Source organism: Limulus polyphemus, unplaced genomic scaffold, assembly GCF_000517525.1.
Source record: "Limulus polyphemus unplaced genomic scaffold, Limulus_polyphemus-2.1.2 Scaffold2739, whole genome shotgun sequence".
Taxonomy (NCBI): domain Eukaryota; kingdom Metazoa; phylum Arthropoda; class Merostomata; order Xiphosura; family Limulidae; genus Limulus; species Limulus polyphemus.
This window is the reverse complement of record NW_013668349.1, coordinates 4,842-31,027: the sequence shown is the minus strand read 5'-3', so window position 1 is coordinate 31,027 and position 26,186 is coordinate 4,842. Positions and strand designations below refer to the sequence as shown.

The following is a 26,186-nucleotide window of genomic DNA, read 5'->3' as shown; positions in this document are numbered from 1 at the left end:
ATATATATATATATATATATATATATACACACACACATATACACATTGAGCTGTTCTGTTTACATATTTGTTAAACAATACCATTGCAGCATTCAAAACCATTGTTATATTTGATTTTGTGTATTAAGAATATACATCATGTGATAACACCCTATACCAGTGGTTCCCAACATTGGGATCCACAAAGGTTATACCATCTCATTAAACAAGTAAGTTTTTTAATACTGCTGTTTTTTTTAGTTGCACGCTCGTTATATACGTCTTTTATTTGATTGTGAAAAATGGGAAAACTAATTATTACCTAATACAAGCAGTTTGTTGGGTAGACAGAATCTTTCAAAAACATGGGGTCCATGATGAAAAAAAATTATAATAAAAGGGGTCCATGGTGGTGAAAAGGTTAGGAACCACTGGCTTAAACATATTCCAAAATATTACATATTAAACACTTTCTCTTCAATTTTAGGTGTTTAAAAATTACAGTGTTCTATTAGTTTCTAGTTACTTAGAAATGGTTTTAGATGGTTTACTATGTGAATTGGTTAAGTCTTCTAACTTCTTTTTTTTGTTGCTATTTCTTTCTATATGTAATTACATTTCAAATTATTGCAAAGTTCAATGACAAGCATTAATGCACATCTAAAGATTTAATTCTATACCCAACTACCTAAATTTGAAAGCACCTTAAAAAGTTTAATTTTGAACAGCTAATAAATTCTTAATGATTCTCTTCAGTATCCAGTTTGATTGGCTTTTTGGGATAAGTTCAATATTTTGCTTAATCATAAAACATTCAGACAATCGGGTGTATCTCAACTATACAAAAATTTACCCCAACTTCAAGAAAAGAAAATCAAGCTGTAAAGTTTATAATAAAATACATTGTATGTAAGAAGATATAAACTGTACACAATTTCTATATCCACAAATATTACAAAATATATCATGCACAGCTCCTAAAATGCTTTATTAATTTGTAATATGAAATTATTATTATGTACTAAAAGGTTTCATAAATCTTGGAATTTTTCAAGTAGTAACATTTTTATTTAAATATATCTTAAAATCTCAAATAAAAATGAAAGTTGTGTATTGTTTGGGCTTCCTCTCTTACTTGCAAGTTTATCAATAAAATTAACTATATTTTATCAAACTATAACAATGTAACAAAAGTATTAGTTTTGTACTCAAGCCTTTGGCAATATGTTTTTAAACATTAAAAACAGAAAGCTAAGTTAGAAAGATTCAGTGCACATCTTTACAATACAATTATCTAGAATCGTATGATAAAGATGACATCACATGATAAAACAAACTTAATCAATAACAGTATTTCCATTCATTTATAACAGCATGAGGCAGTTGCTGAAATTACTATAAAAATATTCATTTTTTTGGTATTGGCACCAACTAGTCCATAAATCTTCGACTTGGGTTGTTTCCAAATAGAGCTGTTCTTATATCTGGCAAGAGCTAAAAATAAAAGAAAAGAAATGATGAGTTAAAACTCACTCACACTGGAAACATTTAAAAGGTATAGATCACTCGTAAACCAGCTTCACTGCCACTACTTTAGTTTTCTAAATTCTGTAAAAGCAACCAACTAAACAGATCATGATGTTAAATGATAGAAGATACATGATAGGTAATTGAAAAGACTGATGTTCTGTTTGTTTTCTCTGTTGGAAAAACTTAGGTTTTAATGATAAATGTCTCATTGATGAATCAGTTATTTTATTGTTTGCTATTTAAATAAAACGGCTTTGTCAATGCTATCCATGAAAAGTCACTTTCAAAAATTATGCATTTCATTCAGAGCAGCTCTAAAGTTACCTGTTTTTACTTCCTCCTACAAACAGTACCAAATCTATGGTCATGTTGGGTTCTAAGTGTTTTGCAGAGATTGTGACTATACCAGTAGGAAAGGATTCAAATCTTTTTTTTCTCTCCTAAATTTTGGACTTTGGATTTACTTGTGAGCTGGATATACAGCCCATGAGCAATCACTAAAAAATCCTCAAAATAAAATAATATTACATGAGAATCATGTTCTCATAACCATGGAACTATATAAAAAAGAAATACAAAACAGAAAATATTGGCAAGGTGTTGTGAGTAGATACACATACCTTTATACTCCTTTTATTCCAAAAGAAAGTTTGAAGCGATTCAGTTTTCCAACCAAATTTACCACATACATTTTCTTCAATTTTGATATTCTTTATTTGTTTTACAGTTAACATGCAAATTAAAAATAGACTATATCTCTTGACTGACTGGATAGTAAAATCTGACTATCACTTTACAGTGATCCACAGCCCAGTGTGAAGCAGTAATGGGATGCAAACCATGAAACTGTGGACTTAGTCGGGCATGATAATCACTAGGAAACTCAGCTTTAATGCTGAGATTTGCAAAATGAAACATGACATGAAACTAAACCCATCCATTCTAGGTTGAGATGGTGCTGAAGGTATAATGTAGGTTTATGTAAATTGAAGGTAATTTTAATTCTTACTCTTGATGATGGCAGCATAGCCTAAACATTTAGTCTTTTTTGAGCCATTTTATTGTACTACAATTCAACGTTTTATGTTCATTTTTGCTGTTTAATTTATTTAAACCCATATCATGACCAGTTTTTGTGACTTGCAACCCAGATGTTGGTTTCATTCTCATTTAGACAAATTTTCACTTAAACAAAAACCACAATAAAAAATTCTTAAAAGGATAAAAACTTCCTATTGAGTAACTGCATGAAAAATTCAACATATATTACTCTGCTGATGCTTTTGCACCACTAGTATTTCTGCTTGTACTTACAAACATCTATATCCAGTTCCTTTTAACCCTTTCCACACGTCATAGGCCATATCATCGAGTTTGTTGACTCGCATTCAAAATTTTATTGAACAAGTATTTTATGAATTTATGTCAATAAGTTTTGTATCAAATTGTAGATTATAATTCAAGTTTTAGTATTACATATTATTTAATTTCTTAATTTAAAAGTAAATATTAAAAAACACAGATAAACATCAATTTTTGTGTATCATGTGGTATGCTGATTGCAGCACTGGTTCAAATTTGATGTTTATGATGTCAAAATACCAAGTCTATAGCTTTGTAAAAATTAGGAACTCAAATTACCAATATTAACAAGCTATTACACAAAATAAGAAGCTCTTATCTTTTGTTCTTGCCAAGATATCGCTCATGTACTGAATCAAATAGTGGCCCCTGCTCACCTCTTTCCATTTTTGGAAACACTCCCTTAAATACAGTTACTTCTTTCTATGACATGTGAATAACCAATCGAAAGATCAGAATGTCCCCCTAGTGGCTTTCTCAGCCATTTCAAAATATTACGACATCACCTCATTCTTTCGATATAAATCTTCAAGCTGGTAAGGTGAGGCTTTAGTCTGCTCTAAATTTCATATTTTTTTAGACCCAAATACAGATTAGTTATTACACTTGATAAATTATAGTGGAATTTTATGGTATCGATATAGTACTCCGATTTTGTTGGTTATTTCAAATGTATTATTAAATCCTAAAACATTATTTCATTTCACATCCTCCATGTGTGAAATTTTATAAGGCTCGGCAACCTACGACAAGCAGCAACCGAGTACAAAGGTCGTAATTAGAAGAGAATTGTTTGCTTCACTTCTTTACTTACTGTTCTATGTTTTAAGAAAAACAAGTTCAAGAACTTATTTGTAAATAGTAATAATCTATATACATATATAATGTATAATAATTGAAATGTGACTATTTTACAAAATACTAGTCCATTAAAGCACAGCCAAGACAGGTCACTTTGTAAAGACTAAAGGTCAGTTTTATATAATTAGATACGGTAACATGAGTGCACATGCACTGCATTATTGTAACTTCTGTATTGTTAGCCATGGATGGCTGAAAGGTCAATATACTAAAAATTATAAATCTATATTAATATAAGATATAATAAGTCATGTATATATAGATTTATAAATATATAATGTATAACATTATACATTTATATAGTATAATGTTATGAGAATTAAGCTATTTAGTCTAAACATTTGTGTTTTCGTGTTATTATCTGTAGTTATTCTAGAACAAAAAAGGCATAATTTATATTAATTTATGAAATTTTTATGGTGGTTATGAGATCAGTCAAATCTACTGAACCCCTACAGTGATTCATTAGTGAAAAAACAGATAAAATATAAAGTTTTTTTCTTAAGAATCATTTGATAACTATCTGGACATTATTAAGATTTTGTATGTGAAATTTGAAAATTTTCTGATGCATAAAAGTATTTGTAATCCTAAAATGTAAATTACTTTGCATGTTGGATAGGCAAGATGCAAAAAGAAAAAAAACAGTGCTTAACAAACCTTAAGACTTAATAGTATATTTGATATTTTGTATATGAAAGCATTGTAAAGTTTATTGATAATCTACCAAATTTTATTAACATCCGCTTACTAATTTAAAAGTTATAGTATGAAAACTATAACAAGCACAAAATGTTTATGAGGTTGGTCCCAGGGACCAAGCCCGTGCTGAAAGAGTTAAGTTACAGTTTAAACAATAGGAATAATAAAAAAAACAATTCTAGTACCTGACATACAAAAAAACAACTCATAAGCCAATATTATAACTCACCAGATTAACTACTGCAGTTTTACAGTCCTTATTCTCCAAACATTCAATGCAAATAAGCTCATAACACAATTTTGTTTACCCCTCAAAGTCTTAAAAACTAATCCTTAGATATCTGCAATTCTTCAATTTCTGGTGTATTTCCCAATTATTAGTTATGCTAAGCCTAATTACCTTCCATTAAGAGGCCTAAAGCATAAGTAATTAATGTTTTTCATTTTCTAGCTTATTGTGATTAAGTAATTATCATTCCCAACTTTGTTCAATTTCATAAATAGACAAAAAGTGATTGAAATATTGATTCATTTCAATGTAATAAATTTTAGCAACATATTTTGTTGCATTAGCTTTGAATCGAAGATCTGTCGTATGCCAGGTGAGTGCTCCACCAACTGAGATAAAGGGTTATCCCACTAATGTCTGCTGATAAGACATGTTTTAACAACTCAAACTACTACATAAGAATAAAATATGATAGATTTGGTGTAAAAAAAAGTACAAGTATTGTATACTTCACACCCAAAACTACATGTACTTTAGATTCTATATATTTTTATGAATAATAACAAATTACTAAACTTGCCTGTTGACTAATCATTTCCAGTCTTTTCTCCAGTGTGTTGCTGATTTTGATTTTTCCTTTTTGAGCAATTAATTCTACCCCTCCACACCTACAAGAATGAAGTAAAAACTTAGACCTCACTTAGAACCATCTGATGAACATGTTGCAGTGACCAGTTCAAGAAACAAATCTAAAATTTAACACTTCATACTTTTTTCAATAGTCAAATTATAACTTCTAAGAAATTATTCTTATGATGCATTATAACAAATCTAAGTTCTCCTGTAGTCCACATAAAATATTAAGCTTAGACTTAATCTGATACAAAAACATTAACATCCATTTATAGTATGTCATTAAAAAAAAACAAAGAACAGTAACATTAAATATTAATATCAAAAATATAGTTTAAGTCATACTACATTACATTACTGCTTAAATAGTGATATCACCTAAATAAATAGGAACTAACTAAATTCTCATGGCACTTGGAAATTGTAGCAAGATTGCATAATTAAAAGAATCTTCACAAACAACGATTTGGTAACAGATCTTGGGCATTTTTCATAAATATCCAAAGACAGTACCAAAGCAGATACAAGGAATAGAATAACCAAATTATGTGAAACAAAAAATGCCACATCATTAAACACAAAGTATCTTTCCCAAAGTTCCAGTTAATTCTAAAATAACCATAGAATAAGACAAAGTGAAAAAGCTACCACGAAATAAACAAAAAAGAACAAAGTCATTGGTTTCGGACTATATTTATGGCAAAAACAGGGAGTGAATTAAAGTAATAAAAACACAAAAGAATGAGATTAAAAACTCGCGTGAAATATTTCATTCATCCTTGCTCTACACAAAAATCTAGGTGGTACTATTTATGACATTGATCATGACTGCAGTAAGGTAATCATCATTTAGCTCTTACAGCATAAATCTGATGCACCCAAAGATCATAAAAATGAATGCAATTACTAAATCTAATTGCATGAAACTTTATACAGACTTTCCAAATAATATCAAATGTGTTTTTTCAAAAAAGTATACAAGTTGGTTTGATATTTGTACAAGTCTTAGCTTCTGTAATCTATTAACCCTCTCTATACAAGCTTGGCCATTCTGACCAGCTTTGCAACCACCATGTAACCACACATACAACGTTTGATGTAGTACGTGCATCTTCACAAAATTTGGTAAGCTTTTAGCAAACAAGTATTTTCTATGCAAAAAAAGCAGATTTGTTTTTAACAAGGTATTCTTACTAAACATTTTTCTGTGAATTTATGAATTCAGACTCTGACTAATATGTGTATAAGATGATTTTCATGCCAAGATTAAAAATACTTTTCATCATACAGTTTTCAAATTATAACTGCATAACCTCTAAAACCTCCTAAATAGATAGTTTTTTTGTGAAACTTTTTACTTTATCTGTAATTTTCTTTTACTTAAAACTATACAGGTTTGGTCGATTTTATTGACCTTGTAGCCACCACAAAAAATACTACATAAATCTAACTTACCCTTTCTTTTTATTTCTTGAGTGACTGCAGATTGTAACAAAATTACAATTACTTATCCTTAACAGCCTCATGCTCGTAACAGTTTTTATTTAATTTTGTTGTTTTATTGCTTGTTCTTTGAACCATATCTAACAACTAAGCTATGCAATGACAAATTACCTGAAAACTGCATAGTTTAATTTATAGTAAAAGAAAAATTAATTTCGTGAAACACGTGCAGTTTGTATGCATACCTCACTGAGAAATTTTTTTAACAAATAAAAAAGAAATTTAATACTTTTGCACTCAAAGTCTCAATGAAAGTTGACCATAGTTTTTGGTAGGTTGTTGTTAGTACTTTACTGGATTCTTGTTTATTTTAAATACTCAATTTACAACATAATATAACATATACAGAGAATACAATGTGCTATCATGAACATACCACGGTTCATAATAGGGATTGCTCATTTGTTCCATATTTAATATTGTTCTGCGAGTATTGTAATATAACCTGGGAAATATTACTAAATGCATCATTGCACATTGTGTAGGGTAGTTTTAAAGTTCATTTTACTACCTAGCAAAAAACAGCAGCTGTAAAACCATTGACACCAAATCATTTTAATGTAGTCTGTGGCTTATGTAAAGCCTCATTATCTACTACATGCATATGTATATAGCTGTGTGGGAGCCGTGTATGTAATTTAATGTTTATATGGCAGACATGACATGTGAACCATAGCAATTAACTTATTTTTGCAACTGTATTGATGTCACGTATCAGTTGTTTACATATAGGGTTCCCGTCCTTTCGGACACAAGGTTGCTGACAGGATCACAGTTTTTCAGCCATGTCACACAAATGTCTAAAATAATACACAAAAATTTAGGATGTCTCAGCCACAACAGAAAGTTTCAAGCTGTAGTTTAAAAGATAGCACCAATCTCAGTTTTGAGCATCGAATCAGCAATCATGGTGGTGGCCGATGGTAAATGTCAAATTTTAGCCAACACTGTGTGGTTGCCAGTTCTATAGATACTGCAGATATAGTAGCCATCCTTGAAGCTGACTATAAAAAGTGGCAAGAATCATGCAAGCAGGAGATGGCAATTCTAAGTAAAAGTGAGGCAAAAAGTTTGCAACTATATTACTTATAAAATATTTAGTTTCAGATAAAGTATGCAGCAGTGACTGCCCAACAGAGTTTGGAGTCACAGAAATGTTGTGACCCAAACTCCATGAGAAAAGGAGGGGAGAAAGATATATTAATATAATCAGTTCATAATTGTTAATTAACATGTTTTTGACCTTGTAAGTTGTGCAGAATGTCACTAAGAGGAAATCTGGCCATTTGCAGCAAAACCATGACAGGCCTTATTATGGCCAGTGAAGAGAAGGAATATAACTATAAGAAATATTAAAAATGCTTACTTGTATATATATCCTATTATATTATGACACATAGTCTTATACTTGCATTGAATATATATATGCATGCATCTATTCAACTTGAAAATTTCATATGGCTATCTATATACACAGCTTTACAACTTGCATATATAATTAATTATAATATTACATAGCAAATGAAAGCAAAAAGAAAATAGAAACAATGCAGCACAAAATGAAGTTGTACCACCTGGGCACATACCATAAGGTGGGTTCTTATGCAATGTGCCCTGATTTTTGAGGTACTGGCAGAAGTAAGACCCAAATTGCATTGGGGTACACCGTCTATCCAGTTCAACCTTAGTTTCGCAGGCCTCACATTCTTAATAATAATAATAAATAAATAATAAAGAAAAAAAACAGAAGATGTGAATGCTCTAGCCCACAAAATCCCACATCTTTGCCACCTTTTGCTGCCTCCAGCCAGATGTGGGAAGGTGGTTGCTCAAAACAAACAACAAAAACTTAAGAAGAAATAAATAAATCGAATACATACATCAATGGGAGAGACAGTAAAACTATCCTTGAAGTTGGCATTCCAGCCCACATAATGATGTTTAGACATAAATACCATGACGTTAAGGTATTACTATACAAGCCCAACCTAAATTGTTAGTATAGCTCCCATCCTCCACCCTTCCACAATACTGTCAAGATCTTCAAATGTTCTATAAGAATTACATAGTAGCAGGTCTTATGTAGGGAAAGTGATACATCTACATTAATACACCTATACAAGATACAGTCCAAATATGTAATTCCAATCATTTCCCTTACAAAAATTATTACTTATTGTGTTTATTATGATTTCGTTATACTACTATTTTAAAATGTACATACATATTTTGTATATTTATCACAGAATCATTTAAAATATTTAATTGGAGTTCTTATTAAATCCATTAAAAATAAAGTTATTCAGTAATATATTAATGTTGGAAATTAGGAACTGTTCATTGTTACAAATTCTACAACACCTGAGTAGCTGTGAATGTATGGCATTATTTGGTACACTACTGTTTGGCGAGGGAAGTCCAAAAATTTGAAATTTAAAATCATTTCTTTTATCATAAGTATTAAGATTACAGAAATTATTATTTATCTTAATATCTAAATCTAAATAATGTACTTCAGTATTTGATATAGAAGTGTTTTCCGTTTGTAAAACTGTAGGATAAATATTACTGATATAATTACTTATTAATGGATTATTGATGCTAATTAAATCATCAATATTTGTATAAGTTAGAGAAAATAATTCTGGATTGGAAAAATTATTTATAAATTAATTCTCAAAATAGTAAAGATATAAATTACCAACACTAAGTTAGAGCACTCACATCTGCTCTTTATTTTTTATTTATTTTAATTTTATTATTAAAAATGTGAGGCCTGCATAACTGAGGTTAAACTGGGTAGATGGTGTATCACCAATGCAATTTGGGTCTTACTTTTGTCAAAATTCAGGGCACATTGCATAACTACCCACCTTATGGTGTAATCAGGTGGTACATGTCTGTTTTGTAGCTGCATTGTTTCCATTTTCTTTTTTGCTTTAATTTTCTATGTAATATTACAATTAATTATTTTTCATCTAAGGTTTGGATATGCTGTATTAAGTTCACACTATTTTTGCTTATGATGCAACCTTTTTTCTTTCTCTTTTCTATCACACAAAATTCAAAAAGCAGATGAGAAACCATCTTTTGGGTGCTGTTACCACAGGCAATCTCTTATGAATTTTGGATAATGACCGGAATGTGCGAAGTTTTTTTTTAATAGAGTTTTGAAGTTATATGTAATTGATATAATAGTTTTGAAGCTATACTTCTTATATATACACATACATACACTCACTAGCCAACATGCATTGTATGTACATCCATGCATAAAACTCTTGCAGTTACAAAATCCAGACCATACACCATTCCAGTAGAGTTCAGTAGTCCCTCCAATCCAGTATTTACAGACTCCCCATATAGGGTATAAATATAGTAGATATATATAGGTTTTACATGCATATATACATAACATGTGTTATGCTGATCACCATACATCATAGTGATCATAAATGCAGTACCACTATCAATGATGTCAGGAGCAACAGCCATCCAATCTGCATGAAGCCAATTCAAAGCCTGTCACTGTTTCCTAAGAGAGCATCATACACCAACTATGTATTTCATTAAACTAGACTGTTTCAAATAGGAAATTATTGTTATTATACAGATTTATGTCCATAATGGACACAAAAAATAAAAATAAAGAAACAATACTAGTAAAAACTGTTAATTCAAAAAGGGAGAATAGGGATCTTCAAAAATTATTGAAACAAGATAGGTAGCTTGATGTGAAAATACAATCACGAAAAAATATAAACAAGCTTAAGGTTTGAGACAGTGTTGACATTATTTTCTCATGTAAGATAAACTTGTAATGACTCTGAGTGTATTTAATTTGTGGCACAATATATTTAAATGATCCCTATATTAGGCTATAATTTTCTTAAGCAGTCACCAAACAACAGGAGTGGTTTCAACTTGCCTATCATAGCATCAAGGCTCAGCTATCAAAATCTTGCTGTTAAATATAATTGGCAAAACAATACTTAATGCCCTAACACTAAGCATTATATTCTAACAGTAATCCACATTGTATGGCACTTTCTGAGTGGATCAAGCTTTACATAGGTTGATGACATACATCATATAATCTGCCAATGATGCAACTTAAGCTAAACGATCCCTGAATGACCAATAAGTGAGTAGACAAAATGACCTCATTATGCAAATATTTTACAAATATCACAATTGACTGCAATACAATTACAAATATCACAATAGCGTGCAATACAGTTACAAATATCACAATAGCTTGTAATACAATTACAAATGTCACAATAGATTGCAATACAATTACAAATATCACAATAGCTTGCAATACAAAATTTCTGGCAATACCCACCTCTAACAAAAGTTCAATCTATCTAACCAACCACAAATAGCTTATAATCCCTCCATAAACTTAATATACCTAATTTTCTCTCTTACTCATCATAGTCCATTAGTAAATACCCACATAAGCCATGGTAGTCATAAAAAGAAAAAAAAAGGCAGTTGATATGGCTTCAGACAATACCAAAACAAAAGTAACTAGATAACCACTGTATAATGTTGTAAAATCATTTTACACTATTTTCTGGAAAAAAGCATTAATTGCAACACACTGTACATAGATCGATGGCACACATCATGCAATGTTGAAACCTATGCTAAATAATCCCTAGTCAACCAGTAAGTAGACAAAATGATCTTTGTCAGCAGAGATTTTGTTTAATATTGGTGTTAAATATAATTGACACTACAACCACTGATGCCTAACACTAAGCATATTATAACAGTAGTATAGTTTATTGGTAAACATACATGCACACACGTAACTCACGGCAGTCATAAAGAGACAGTACAAAACAAAAGTTTAACATTTTTTGAATTTTTATTCCTAAAGTTAACTAGATAACTGTTGTATAACCATTTCTACACTTTTCTGGCACAAAATTATGAAAATAAAAATATGTATATTTTTAATTCCTTTTTTTGCAATGTAAATATATAAATTTTGCAATAGGAGTAATCTTATGTGATAAATACTGATTATCACAATATACTTTGGGGATCTTTTAATAACCTACACTTTATGTATCTTGAACATAGGTACTGAAAAATCCTGAACATAAATGTTTAATTCTCAAGTTCCAATATAAAAAAATGAAACTGGAACTTCTTTAAGCACTTACATGTCAGAAGGGAGAACATTTTCAGGATCTACAACAACTTTGCAGTCCATGCCAGTAGTCTTACGATATTCCTCTAAAGCTGGTGTCACACTATTCTGAACTACTATGAAATCTTGCTGACGGCACCAAATGATTACTTCTTTTTCTAACATCTGTAGCAGTGCCTGTAGATAATAGTAAGAAAGGAAATATTAAATGTTATGCACATAACATTAATAATGCATAAAGTCAAGGGTAAACTAATGCATTATTTTGAGCAGTTTCCAACATTTCCAATACCATTTCTAAACTATAAAAAAAACTATGTAATTAGATAATTTTTTCTTTTACTATATATCAGTTCTGTTAGTAATAATTTCTCCTTAATTTTCATAACAGTAATATTAAAATTACTTTATGGTAATTAACCATAAATTTTCTTACAACTGCAAGACCTAGTGAATGCATTTTATAAGATGCATTCATGATGTTAGAAAAATACATAGGTTCAAGAAGTCTTGATAGAAATGAAATAGAATAAACATTTTCTGGAAAACCAGATGAACTTCATGACGTCACTAAACTCCCTTTATATATCACTCAATCGATTACACCATCATTCCCAGTTCGCCCCTGAAGAAGAAAGTTCCACCTTTCGAAAGTGTTCGGATTATAGGGTTTTAATCAATTTTATAAAATACAAATGTCCAATTATATTGCAAACTGTTTTTATTCACTATGAAACTAAATGCAAACTACAGACCATTAGTAGAATTGTGAAGTTAGTGATTAGCTGAAAAATGGATTTAAGTTTGTATAATTTCAATTGGATAACACTGGATTGAAGTCAAAGACAAATTTCTTTGGTTCTCTTACATGTAGCTCTTCATGAACATGGTTCACCCTTTACTTAAAAACATGGTAACCACAATCTGTTAAGTTATTCTGTCATAAATTTTATTTATGCTCTATGGCCACATCACATATAAATAACTTCTTTGCCATAATAAGAAACATATGAGCTATTATAAACTGTAGTTTTGTAGTATAATTGTTCTTATCACTGATATAGGAATGTTAAAACTAGTTGAAAAGCTAGATAGCTTCTTACACTTTCACTATAATGCATATGAACAAAATCTACAACAAGCTGTCTACTAGAGGTAATACATATAAAATTCTCTATCGTTCTCTGAAGGAAGCGGATATAACCCAAAAACTGTAGTTGGTCATAGGATAAGATTTGTTATCTAATAGGAATAATACTTCTTTTTTCAGTCTATGCTACTGCAAGGTGAACAAAACATGAGAACTGTAAGCAATGTAGATTCATACAATCTATTCAATTGTTATGCAGGAGCAGAAAAGTACAAGTGTAAACAAAATATACAATTAAAATCTTTCATTTTGATCTTAATCCTAGATTTTGAAAGATAAAATACAAAGTAAGTTCTCTTATGCACACAGTTTACTATACAAAAATGTAACAATGTTAATTCTTTAACAGTTTTTGATAAAATTCAACTTTTCTTCTTAGCTATTTTATCTAGATAGTTTGTGCCAGCTAATCATAGTAAACTGAGTACAACCATGCACATTTTTAATGCTCACACCATCATTACAAAAGCTGTATTATCAAAATCATCTGTCAAGCAAAACTTTCTGGTTGTATCAACCATAGATATTGACAACTGAAATCAAAAAAAAAATTAACAGCTGCAAAATTCACTAAAAGTATCTTAAAGTACGTTTGCCATACATAAAATATTCAAAACTTCCAGTAACGTATTTATGAAATACTATCTTGTACAATTTTTTTAGTAAGTAATCTGAATTTGATTTTGATATAATTTGTTTCTAATGCTTTAGAAATTACATTTGTTACCTACACCTTAACAATGTTAAGAAGTGCAGAAAATTTTAGTTGTTTTGAAAACAAACAGGTAGTTAAAGTGAATAATAAAACTTGTAAAAATTTAAGAAAATAGAACTGGTATTTGGTCCTTAAGATATCCAAGAGCTGCAACTATTGCTTTACACAGAGTAGTTAACCAAAGAATATTTCATGACAAAAAATATTGTTTTTTACCTGAACAATCAATTTGTGAAGGATCTTTTGATACTGACTCTGGTCTCTTGTTAAATCTTCTAGACGTCTCCTGGCCTCATCCAAAACAATCTAACAAACAAAAACTACTAGTTATGAAATAATGTTTATTGTGTATTCATAAGTCTCTGGGTTAATAACAGATCTGCATTACAAGAATGGAAATAACCCTAAATATCCAGTTGAATATCTCAATATCTTGTAGTTCTACTAAGGCATTTATTACTGTTCCAACATCTACAGGAAATAATAATAGTTATATTAGTTATTATTTTTCTTTAACAAGACTACTTCTACAACTCATTTCAGTGAATAATTAATATTCAGAATTTGTAATGGAACATTATTATCAATTGCATCAATCCATCTGGTTTCCTTATTACCTTCTCACAAAATGACAAAAGTGGAAGGTGTAATTAAGTTTGAACAATATATTGTGATGCTTATCCAAGTAACTATTATGGTTTTATGGTAGATTTTAAGAATGAGACCAATATCATGACTTAATTTTACTAAAATTTATTTGAAAAAAAAAGTAACAATGTTAATTCTTTAACAGTTTTTGATAAAATTCAACTTTTCTTCTTAGTTATTTTCTCTAGGTAGTTTGTGCCAGCTAATAATATTGTTTTGGTATTTTGGAAAAAAAAAAGTCTCAATATAAAACAAAATCAAAAGATATGAGAATTATAATCACCCTAACATATCTTTAAGTGGGTTCTGATAATTTATTTGATTAATAATATGCATAATGCTAAAGTAACATCACTATGCTTATAACTACAACCATAAAAATTGATACATTATGCTAGCTACTCTCAGAGTACAAGCAAGATTTTAAATAATTTCGAGTGGATCTTAGGAACCAAGAATCTAAAACCGATTTAAATTTTAATATCATATATTAGATTTAATTCTGTCAAAAGTGACTCAAACTGAGTCCTTGTTCACTGCTACATGAGTGAAACATCTGTTGTGTTTAATACAAGTCACCTTAATATTGTTTTTTAATATCTGTCATCTCTAAAAAATATTGTTTTCCTAAAATGTATAAACTAAATACTTCTGAGAAAAGTGGGCAATAAAAAACCACCAAAATTAGAGTTTGGAAAAAAAAAAAATTTATTCAAACAATCTCTCTCATTACAAAATATTAAAAACTACATGCATATTCTGTGACACTAAAATAATATAAAACTGACATTCATAATGAGCAAATCTTTTCACAACTCCCATATGAAGTGGAAAAAGTCATTCTTGTGTGACCAAAATTAGTTAACAATTCTTTATTATTCTAAAGAATGTTTTAATTGCCGATTAACAAAAAATTCATTCAAATACACTAAATAGTTCATATCCTGTTTCTTGAACAAGTTCAGTGATATCACTGAACTCTACTTCAATTAAACTTAATTTGTTGTGTACTTATTTGTATTAAGTTCATGATAAACTCAATGTTTCAGCCAAACAAAGAAACATGACTTCCTTATTCATCTACAAGTAACTGAAAGATAAGGTAATAATTATAATGAAGATTTAACTTGGTATCGCTTTGTTACATTTCTGTAGTTTTATAAACTTACCACTGGCTAATTAAGAGGCTAAATGTTCTAAAGAGTAAATGCAATACATTTCAACATTTGAATATTAAGAACAATACATTCATCTAGTCTCCCTGTACAATACCACATTTATAAAACTACACATTATTCTTACCAATGTCCACTCTGGGCAAGACAATTAAATGTTTAATGAACGTTTAACTTTTCATTCTTAATCTCCACTTAAGATGTACTCTCTGTAAAATGTGTGTTTAAACATACAGATGCATGTTCATTTTAATCAACGTCTTATACTTCTAGTTTTATCCTATTATACAAGGGAGACAAAAAGTACAAACCCTGATGTGATCCTCTCTAGCCTTCAGTACTTTCAGTCTAGCTTGGTTCAACATGTTAGAACTCTGACTGAGGATAAAAACAGAATTGTTAAAGTCCAGCCTAGTTTAAACTAAGTAACAATGTGGAGTTCATATGGATCCCACATAAATAATAGTTCCAATCCGTTATGTCTTAATTAGATGCATTTCCTCTAATGACCATAATTGGAAAGTAATGGAGAATTAAGTGTTTCTTCAAAAACATTTTAAGAAATTTTTCTTCATTTGCAATGTCTTGAACAAGCATAGGAAAATTAAGTGCTCATATAGATTGAGTATTTAATGGTTAACATATTGTAACCAAATGGAAAAGAAACAATTAAGAAAGTATTGCTTGATTCTATATTGCAACTCTTAAAGAGTGGATTATTAGTAACAGTACATTAGCAGGTGCATCAAACACATCGAAGCTATATACATCTTGCTTTAAACAAAATGGTTAGTGTAGGTTTTCAGTAGTTTATAGAATGCATAGTTTCAAGCTCTGTTTCGCCTAACATTTTTATTTCAAGGGTATTTACTTCTAAGACAAAATTATCAATTTATTCAAGACTCCACAAAAAGAAAATATAGGATTGCAAAAAGTGTCCATTAAAACTTTTATCTTGTCACACTTTTTGTATAAAACATACAACTATAATAGATGCACAACTTTGAAATATTTATGCACATAGGTGACAATCATACGTTCTCAATATTTATGAAAAAACGTGATCAGATATATTCAGTTTCTAACACCTGGTGACATAACATGCACATATGGCAAGAAGTAAACAGCAGTAAATAAACTGGAGTTCTAAGGTGATCTTGCTAATAAACTTGTGTTAAAATCTGACAGAACCAATCAACAAGAGGTTGTGGTATTCTAACTTATGGCTCAGTTTTAAATTAAAAATGCCAAAGAAAACAAAGTAAATAAAAACACATCTCATACTTAAATGTTACAAATAATATAATATTTACTATTCCTCTATCATTCACATCATGACTACAAGCATAAAATTATGACAAACTATAATACTTATGAAATAAATGCAAGTAAATAAATAAAAAAACTAAAGTATGTATGCTCAGTAGAGCACATACCTCCACCATACAGCATTGATCATATTTGGCTCTCAAAAAATACAAAAATGTGTCCGTATGTCTGTTGTTATCAACAAACATGGACCATTTTTGGTAAGACAATGAGGAATAATATTCTACGTATGTCCACCAAGTTTGATCAAAATTCAATCATTTTTGACTGAATTAAAGACCAAAAATAGTGTGAAAATCAGTCACATGTTAACAGGTAGGGTTTTTTTTCATGACCTTGACCCTCCAAAAACTAATCACTTCTAAGTTGGGTCATATTCCAAATATATACCAACTTTCATCCAAATCCATTCGGCCATTTGAGAAATCTTGACAAACACATAGTGGTGAAAACATCTGTCCACCTTTAGTAGCAGAGGTAACAAATTATTTGTTAAAATCATTGCTGACAATAATGCATAAAGAACACTGTTTTTAAATGAGCTTATGAACAAACAAACTATTGTTTGAAAATTGCTTTTCACAAATACTATATTTCTTTTAAAGATATTAGTACTGTAAGCAAAGCAACACTAAAAACTAAGTATTGCATACATAACGATCATTAAGGCACAGTTTCACAACATAAACCATTCTTAGAAGTACGGATATACCATCTATTTTTAATATTTATGGAATATAATCAGTTATTTAATAAATGCCAAAACAGCGTGAAACATTTCACCTTCCTATAGCTTACATTTTCTTCTGTAGTTCTATTTGCTTTTCCTTCTTCTCATAGTACTGCATTATTTTAACTCGCTGATCTTGAACAAGACGACCCTTTTCAATATTAAATTCTTCCTCTGCCTAAAAATGATCAAAGCAGTACTGGAAGTTCTGTGATTTTATTCAAAATATTATTACAGTGATCAAAACAAAACATTTGTTTTCTTAAAATGATCAGGTACTGATTGATGTTGCAAACTTTTTAACACCACATTATACTGATTTCAGATTTCTTGCTAAAATATGAACTTGATATTTGAAGAATTTGTGGATATATGCTCTTAATATACATGTTTCTTGGAAGAAATAGTTTAGTCAATTTAATGAATACTGACTTTTTACCTCTATGCATAGTCTAATCAATAAATGTATAGCAGGTAGCTTACAATTGAAAGATGTTAAAATGGACAATCTGTTTGTTGTATTAGTGATTAGACAATATTTTTATTCATTTCTGTATACCTTTACAAGACCTATTACATCAAAATACATCTAAATCACACATTCCTTTTAACACACTTTCAGCTTGATGCTCATATAAAAATGTATATATTATTCTTCCAAGTTACACAGTGGTAGGAGTAGATCATAACTGTTAATTATTGCTTTTAAAGTGATTTTCAAATAATTATATTACAATACATAAACTGATTGCATAATATTATAAGTTTCAGCTGATGTCATATGCTTTTTTAGTTGAAATAGAGGTCTATAGATAGTTATATGAATGTTAGCAATAATGTTTCCATTAAAATATTTTTATTACTATGCCTAAAACGTAAAGCATCAAACTTGCCAAATGCATTAAGTTTAAGCAGTATATTATCTGTGAAAACACATGGAAAACAGCATCAAAATGAAATTTTTTTTATCAATTTTCAAGTACATTTAAACAGCCAAATTTGAAAGCCCCAAAAACATCTATGATCCCTCAATATGAGAATTTTTAATAATCTCAAATTTTCAAAAATTTGAAGTTAAATTGTTTTTTAGTTGCTCTTTACACATCAATACCAGTCTTCAAATGAGAGTTGTCACTTCATATTGCCCAGAACAACAAGTTTTATTCTTTTACTTTGACCATCGGAAAAGTTCTTTTTTAAATTACTTTTAATACAACTTTTAAATTACTGTGTCATCACCATTATAAGACTAAAACAGCAGTGTTGCACTTGAAATATATCCTGCATAAGCATAAATATGCACAACCAATAAAAATATACCTTTTATTTGGTAAGTTACAGACGTAAATATATTATCAGAGGTCACATTAGCCTTTAAAATATTATTTTTAAACGCATCTTCTAAGATGTTTTCAACTGTAACCACCTTTATATATATATATAATATTAAAATCATTAATTTTCAATTTAACATTATTTTACACTAACTAAGTTAACATGCAAACATTAATGTATCATATACAGTAGTACCCAAACATCATGCACATGTTCAGTGATATATGGGATAGTGGACATCTCGAAGCTATATGTTAAGCATGTGGATTGTTGAAAATTTAGAAAGAGCAAAAGATTAACTTTCAAACAGAAGTTCCTGTCCCTAATGAAGGGAAAAGTTTAAGTTAATCTAGCAAAAGTACCTGTTCTCAGTGACAGGAAAAGTTTAAGTTAATTTATGGACTTTAAAAAGATTATCTGTGTTGTACTCGTTTCACTCAGAGCCAAAGTTCTGACATATTTATACCACCCACCATGAAAAGTAATTGCTGAGCATTTCAGACAGACACCATGGATCACATTATACACAAGATCGGCCACCTGTTGCAACAATACTATGTACTCTTTTCAGACATTTTAGTATTATTTTATATGTTTATAAGTATGTTTATGACAATACTGGAGCATTAAGTGTCTTATAACTATAAAGCTACTTAAATGCTTTGTACCAATCAAGGGAAACAGTAATAATAATAATAACAATAACTCATTTTATTTTTTAGGTAAATTCATAATTAACCAAAGTAAATACCTAGTATTCTGAATATTTTGCAAGTAGCTTAAGTTTAAATTCAAATCCCATAAAAATTAGAATAAAGTCTACTAATTTTGCAAAATAAAACTTTATATTACAGAGTTTGAGAACCAGTAGGAAATGAATAGGAATAAAACTAGAAAGTGTATTCAGATAATATAGTATTATTGTATCAAATCTACTTGCTTTGCTCTTCAAAGTAGCACCAACGAGCTATGAATCCAACAAAACTAGCCTGCTGCAGCAAATCAAAGAATAGATTAAGACTCTAATCATCTTTTTTTTCATTGAACTTAACATTTTGGTGCAAAAAAGAAATTCACAAATACACAAGTTACCAGTTAGTCCACTGAATAATAATAATTGTTAATTAACTGTGATGGTGTATCATGTTATAAAGACACCTAAAGTACTTTATGTTATTGGCAAAATTTATTACTACTTTACTATACTATACCTTTGCATCTATTTCTTCTGCCTTCTCATTTGCTTCCTGTTCAATGAAAGCCATCATATGCTCTATCTATAGAAAAATAATAATTAAGAAACACATAGCATCAGAAACATCACATATTCCCTAAAATTACAAGGTTAAGTTACATACTAATCAATAGCCATTATTTTGGAAGTTGTGTAAAAACATTTAATAGTGTACATGTTTAAGGTATTCATACATAGCCAAAATCAACCTGTAGGACACACTGTGTTAATAACAGGAGAGATAGTTTAGCAATTTTCCACTTACTGTAGATCAGACTGTGGTAATCCAAACTATCACATACTTTCAGTGGATGTACTCTACTGAACAAGGTTATCCATTAAAAAATAAACGGGACATAACATCTCCAATTTTTGATTGAATATCTTCCTTTTTTTTCTCTTTGTACCAAAAGTACAGAAACTATATTTGAAAGAAAGACATTTAACTTTCATGGAATTTTTTCAAATCTGTTACACTGATAGGTCTTTACAACCTATAATTAGGTATCCAATTTAGTCTAAATATAAGTCATATGTGAAAAGTTATTCAACAAAAACCTCTCAATTTTAACAAAAATTTTACACATAGCTGTGCAAAAAGTCACGTGAGCTATCAGTCTAAATGTTTTGCTACAGCTTCATCTAAGAGTAAAATTAGTTTTTAGTTTCTTGTCATTCAGATTAAAGACAGCCAACTTAGAGAAGCAAAACTTCAGGGTGAAAACACATCCAGGTACACAAGTATTGGTTAGACCAAGCCAACTGGATTAGCAGTTTCTAGCTCAAGTTTTTAAAAGAATCATACGGGTGGACAGTTATTATTCATTGTCAACTTTTGCGCACAAATTTACTAAGTTTTATGAAATTCTCCTAATTAAAGAGCATTACTCAATATTAGCTTAAGCAATTAGCATAAATAAATATGCTTGATATGGCTGTACCGAGTGCATGTGGATGATAACAAGAAACTGTTAATCTAGTTTCCATGGCATTACTATAAAGGAAGTTAACACTTTTAGAGAAGAAAATTACAACCATATATTGTAAATAGCCTGGTTGGTTCTGTAAAGTATAGGTTTGTTCCGAATAATAGGGTTGTGATCCTAAAGCTAATGTTGGTTATTACCGAGTGTCACTTTCTTACTTGCTGTGGTTTGTTGGTGTGTATTTACCAAAAGTTATGATATCTAATCAAAAACATCTTGGGTGTAAAAAAAAGATGCACCCAAAAAAGGATTAAGTGTGTGACTTAAAGGAATGAAATCAAAATTAGCAGCCAAAGTGATAGCTAACACTTATAGCATTGATAAGAATTTTACAGCAAATATTCATTCATTAGCTAGCCAGGGTGCATTTGTTGTTCAACTTTGGGCATGATGGTGGATAAAATAAAATATGCAGCCTAGATAACTAATAAATGTATGCTGTAAAATTCTTATCAATGCTGTAAGTGAAGCTAAAAGTTTGGCCAACAAATTTGATTCTGTTCTTTTGAGTCACACGTACTCAATCCTTTTTTGGCCACACCTTTTTTTGACACTTAACGCATTTTTGATTAGCTTATATGATATACTGCTACCAGGCAACTAAACAGAATGTGTGAATAGAACGAAGAGCTTTGGAAATTATATATTGTTATGACAGCGGAAGTCACATGACGCTGGTAACACATCACAAGATTCTCGAAGGATCTTGACTTTTCCTGGCAACTCTAGTCTTTTCTAGACGCCCTCTATTTTAGTATACAAGCCCGGCAAATAAAAGGGAGAGAATAGTTGCAGATAGATAGAAACCAATATGGTGATTACTAGGTAATTAGAATAAAAAAAAAAAAAGTTGTAATTCCAAGATGTTGATACAAATTCTGTTACGTAAAGGAAAAAGTATATATACCATAACTTAAATATAAAGACAGCAAATCTGTTTAAATTAGCATCAACACTTTCTCATAAATGTAGTAACATAATTAGAGTTTCATAGAAAGAAAAAAGCACATGGAACCCTATAAATCCAGTTTCAATACTCATGGATCAAACACATACAAATCATAATTAAATACGTTAAATTGAAACGTTCTTACACATGCAGCAATATTCCATTTATACTACAAGAAAGTTGAAAGTAAGAAAAGGCCGTTTGGACCAGTGAAGTCACCACTTAACCTACCAAAACAAATATACAATAGCATACATACCAGCAAAACCTAAAACTAAATTTATCTATTCAAATACATATATCTAACAAAATATGTTTAAAACAATCAGCTAACATCAGCACCATGCATAATTTTATACCTCTGAAAAAACACAAAACAAGTCCATATTTGAGCTTCTAGAACTTGAAACAACTAATACAAAGACTGTTTTTTTCTCCATTTTCATTCCATCACTCAAACAGATCATTCATAGGTAGATTAAGTCACTAATAGCCCTAACCCTAGAAATACCAAGTCCATCAGCTTTTCAAACCTTTTTATGGACCAAACTGATTGTGGGTCTCTTTGTTGGTTGCAAGGTCCATAACAACATACGAGTTACAGAAAAGTTTTTAAAATATTATTAATATGACAATTAGTCCTGTTAATTACTGCTGGAGTGCCAGCTTTATGAATTTCATATAACATGAGCAATTTTTACTTTGTTTTCTTTTATCAGTTATTTAAGCTAAGTGTTGTACCAGATAAAAACAAAATTACTCAGTTTAATTTAATAAGCATATCTCATTGGTAGTAAACTGTATAAAACAACTGGTAAAATGAGAGTTAAACACCTGCATTTAGCAGCATTCAATTCTATACTTTAAGAGTAAACAAGTTTGAATCCTCTTTTTGCAAAGTTCTTGAATAACGAGGTTCACTTTAATTAGAGGAATATCTCACTATTTCCTTAACTGTGGATTGCACCTCACATCTCAACAATAGTACAGATACATAAAAGCTTGTTTCTGCAGAGCATATAGCAACCACCATCACCCTCTCACTTTTGGAACCAAATTTATGCCTCTGAAACAAGGTTTCATTCCGACAATTTATCTCTATCCAGCATGTTAACATTGGATCTTTATTGTAACAAAAGGGTCAAAATTGCACAGAGTATTGTATTCTAAATGAGGCCTTACCAGTCTTATACAAGGTTACAATAGCTTTCTTATTCTTAAATTCAAATTTTATTCTTTCAGAAAAGTCTTAAATACTACTTTTTTAACCACACCTTAATAATCAGGCTTCAAGCTTCTTCCCAACTATCACTTCTAAAGCAGTCTCATTTTTATATAATATTCTTACACTATAAGAGGGCATGTCATATATTTCCAAAGAAAGTAGCCAAAACCCTCCAACATTATACTTTAGGGTGAAGTTGCATATTCAAATATTAGAGGTAAGAACATCATTGTTTAATTGCTAGAGTATTTCTAGCTTTTTCTATTTAGTGCATTGAATATCTGCAGCTCACACAGAATTATCAAAAATTTACTAGCTGTGTATTGTTGCAACTACAGAAAGTTGGTCAAGGAATGAGGCTATGTTTCTTTTACTTTAGTTACCTGTTATCCTGGGACACCCCCTGTGGTATCACATGCATTTCCTAGTATGAAAGACTGCTGTAAAATAGAATACACTTTTAAAGGTGGACAATGATCTTTTTCACTGCTGGATATGCAATACATTGAGGATATATCATCCCTTATTTTTCTATTTGAATAACCATCAGTGACTTGGGTAATGCATGCACACTGAAAAGGATGGTTTTATGGAATTATGTATATAGTGCTGTGATCTTGTACTTTGGAAATTATCTTACATAAACACATAACCACTAGACAAATTATGCCCAGATATATTCAGTAGATTTATCTTACATTCTGTTTACTTTTCTCAGATTGATTTGAGTAGAAATTACTTTTAATTTCAATTATTCAGTTAGAGGATTCAGACTTTGTAACACATTTTCTGTTATAACCTCCTGTTATCTGCAGGGTTCTGTGTGAAAGGTAACTCAAGTTTACCTGAGAATATCACAGAGTAAGGTGAAATTTCAATGCTGTGACCACAGGATATGTAATTGCAGAGTTATGTTTTCTTGATGAGTGCATTTCCCTGTGCACTTCTTGACTCTTACACTTTTAAGTTTATATCTTCAAATGAGGAAATGGTATCTTTCCCAATTAGAAGAAATTACAAAAAAAGAAAAGTCCACCATTGAAGGTAAACAACTGTATGAGATACTGTTCAGGTCTTGGAGAATTCCTCTCCTGGCTACATTCAAGCTTCTGCTGCAGACTCAAGAGGGAAAACTGCTAGCATCTAGTGCACCCAGAATTATTTTCTCCCTGATAATTGCTCTCAGTGCACAGAAGACAGAGTTGTCATGGTGACACATGGTCTCTGGTGATTCTGAGACAGAATGGAGTGGTACCTAAGTGACTTCTAAACATTCACTGACTAGGATACTTCAACTCTGACTCTGGTTAATGTCACCCAAGACCAGCTGAAAGAGATTGGATGTGCTGCTAGTGGATGACATCTACCAGACCAAGCTGTTTAACCAGCAGGAGAGACAGTAGGCACCAATTAGACAAAAGATGGTGACTCATTGGGTAGTTGCAAACTTCTGTGTGATGGAAGACTTGCTGTCAGTGTGAACATGATTGTGGAAAAATCTCATATTAAGCTGACTATGGTAACTTATCATTCTACCATACAAACAGGAATTCAATGTTCATCCAAGCATGGGGTTACTTGAGCACACCTACAATGTCCTGGATGTTGTAGCCTTGTGTTGGCTGAGAGTTCTGCTGAAAAAAGGTTTATGCCACAACCACAGATCACTGTAGGTGAGAATAAACAGATTTTTTCTTCGGACATTGAAGAACTGGACTGTTTCTTGAAGTGTTTCTAGCAGGTTACTACTTTGAATTCTGGATGATCTTGAGTTAAGATGGTTCAGCACTTGACTCAATGGAGAACTTGAGTGAAGAGTACCTCTACAAGTGGGATATGACTGTCACTAAGTTGCAATGGCATTTAAACCCCAACTCAGTGGAGAATGGAACTAACCAATAAGCAAAATTAAAGACTGAAAAGAGGGGTATCACTGAGAGCTTGACCTCTTACTCAAATGATGTACACAATTTACAAAGGAAGGCATATCCCACAATGATACCAGTAAACAATGAGTATATCTCTGCAGACTCATTAGTTGTGGAGTTGTAGTAAAAAAAAAAAAGCAAAACCTGGGTGAGAGAAAGGTTTTATTCTGACAGAAGTAGTTTCCATGGCAACAAGGTTTGAATAAGCCAGAAGAGAAAGCCTGCAGTGAAAGCAGTTATACCTCATCTGCAAAACTCTCCTAAAGTGTCTGCATCACACCAAGCTCATGGTTCTCCAAGAATTAATCACTTCAACACAGTCTTCCTGGATGTTGATGAGTAGGCCGAGCTTTCCTGACATTCCCATGGCAGTTGTGTTGCAGTATGAGCCATTGATGCTTCTAGATGTCATTCTGAAAGAGAGGATAGAAGTATATGTTTTGCGTATGTACTGAGAAGTCACTTCGAAATGGACTGCCCATATCAGCAAGATAGGCAGCAGTCTTCATTCTCCCTGATTGCTCAACGGGTGCAAGAGTGTTGTCAGCTAGCCATAGCAGCTACAATATCATCTTAAGAAAATTAATGGAACCCCAGTTAGGTCTGGCCACCGATTAATCTTTTCAATACAGGTCACAGGTGAAAGGCCATGTCATCTCGTAGTACTACTTCATGAATTTATGTCAATAAGTTTGGTATCAAACTGTAGATTATAATTCAAATTGTAGAACTATATATTATTCAATTTGTTAATTTAAAAGTAAATATTAAAAAAACACAGCTAAACATCAATTTTTGTGTGTCACGTGGTATGTT

At 30.7% G+C, this 26,186-nt stretch overlaps 1 protein-coding gene across 1 annotated transcript; it reads right to left on the bottom strand.

Moving 5' to 3' along the window:
* Nucleotides 1-240: 240 nt before the first annotated feature.
* LOC106467786 (V-type proton ATPase subunit E-like) lies at nucleotides 241-25,782 on the bottom strand. The gene is made up of 8 exons (XM_013928164.2): nucleotides 25,651-25,782; nucleotides 20,260-20,325; nucleotides 17,782-17,891; nucleotides 15,966-16,032; nucleotides 14,048-14,137; nucleotides 11,980-12,143; nucleotides 5,244-5,331; nucleotides 241-1,473 (listed from the first exon to the last, which is right to left on the bottom strand). Exons 1-8 carry the CDS (start codon nucleotides 25,780-25,782, stop codon nucleotides 1,411-1,413), a joined length of 780 nt encoding a protein of 259 aa, XP_013783618.1. The 3' UTR covers nucleotides 241-1,410.
* Between the last annotated feature and the right edge of the window lie 404 nt (nucleotides 25,783-26,186).

Coding starts and splice junctions, on each gene's coding strand:
- LOC106467786 (XM_013928164.2), bottom strand. CDS start 25,782: ATGACATCTAGAAGCATCAATGGCTCATACTGCAACACAACTGCCATG. Junction 17,892..20,259: donor CAGAAGAAATAGATGCAAAG/GTATAGTATAGT, acceptor GATCATTTTTAG/GCAGAGGAAGAATTTAATAT. Junction 5,332..11,979: donor AATGTTCTCCCTTCTGACAT/GTAAGTGCTTAA, acceptor TCATTCTTGTAG/GTGTGGAGGGGTAGAATTAA.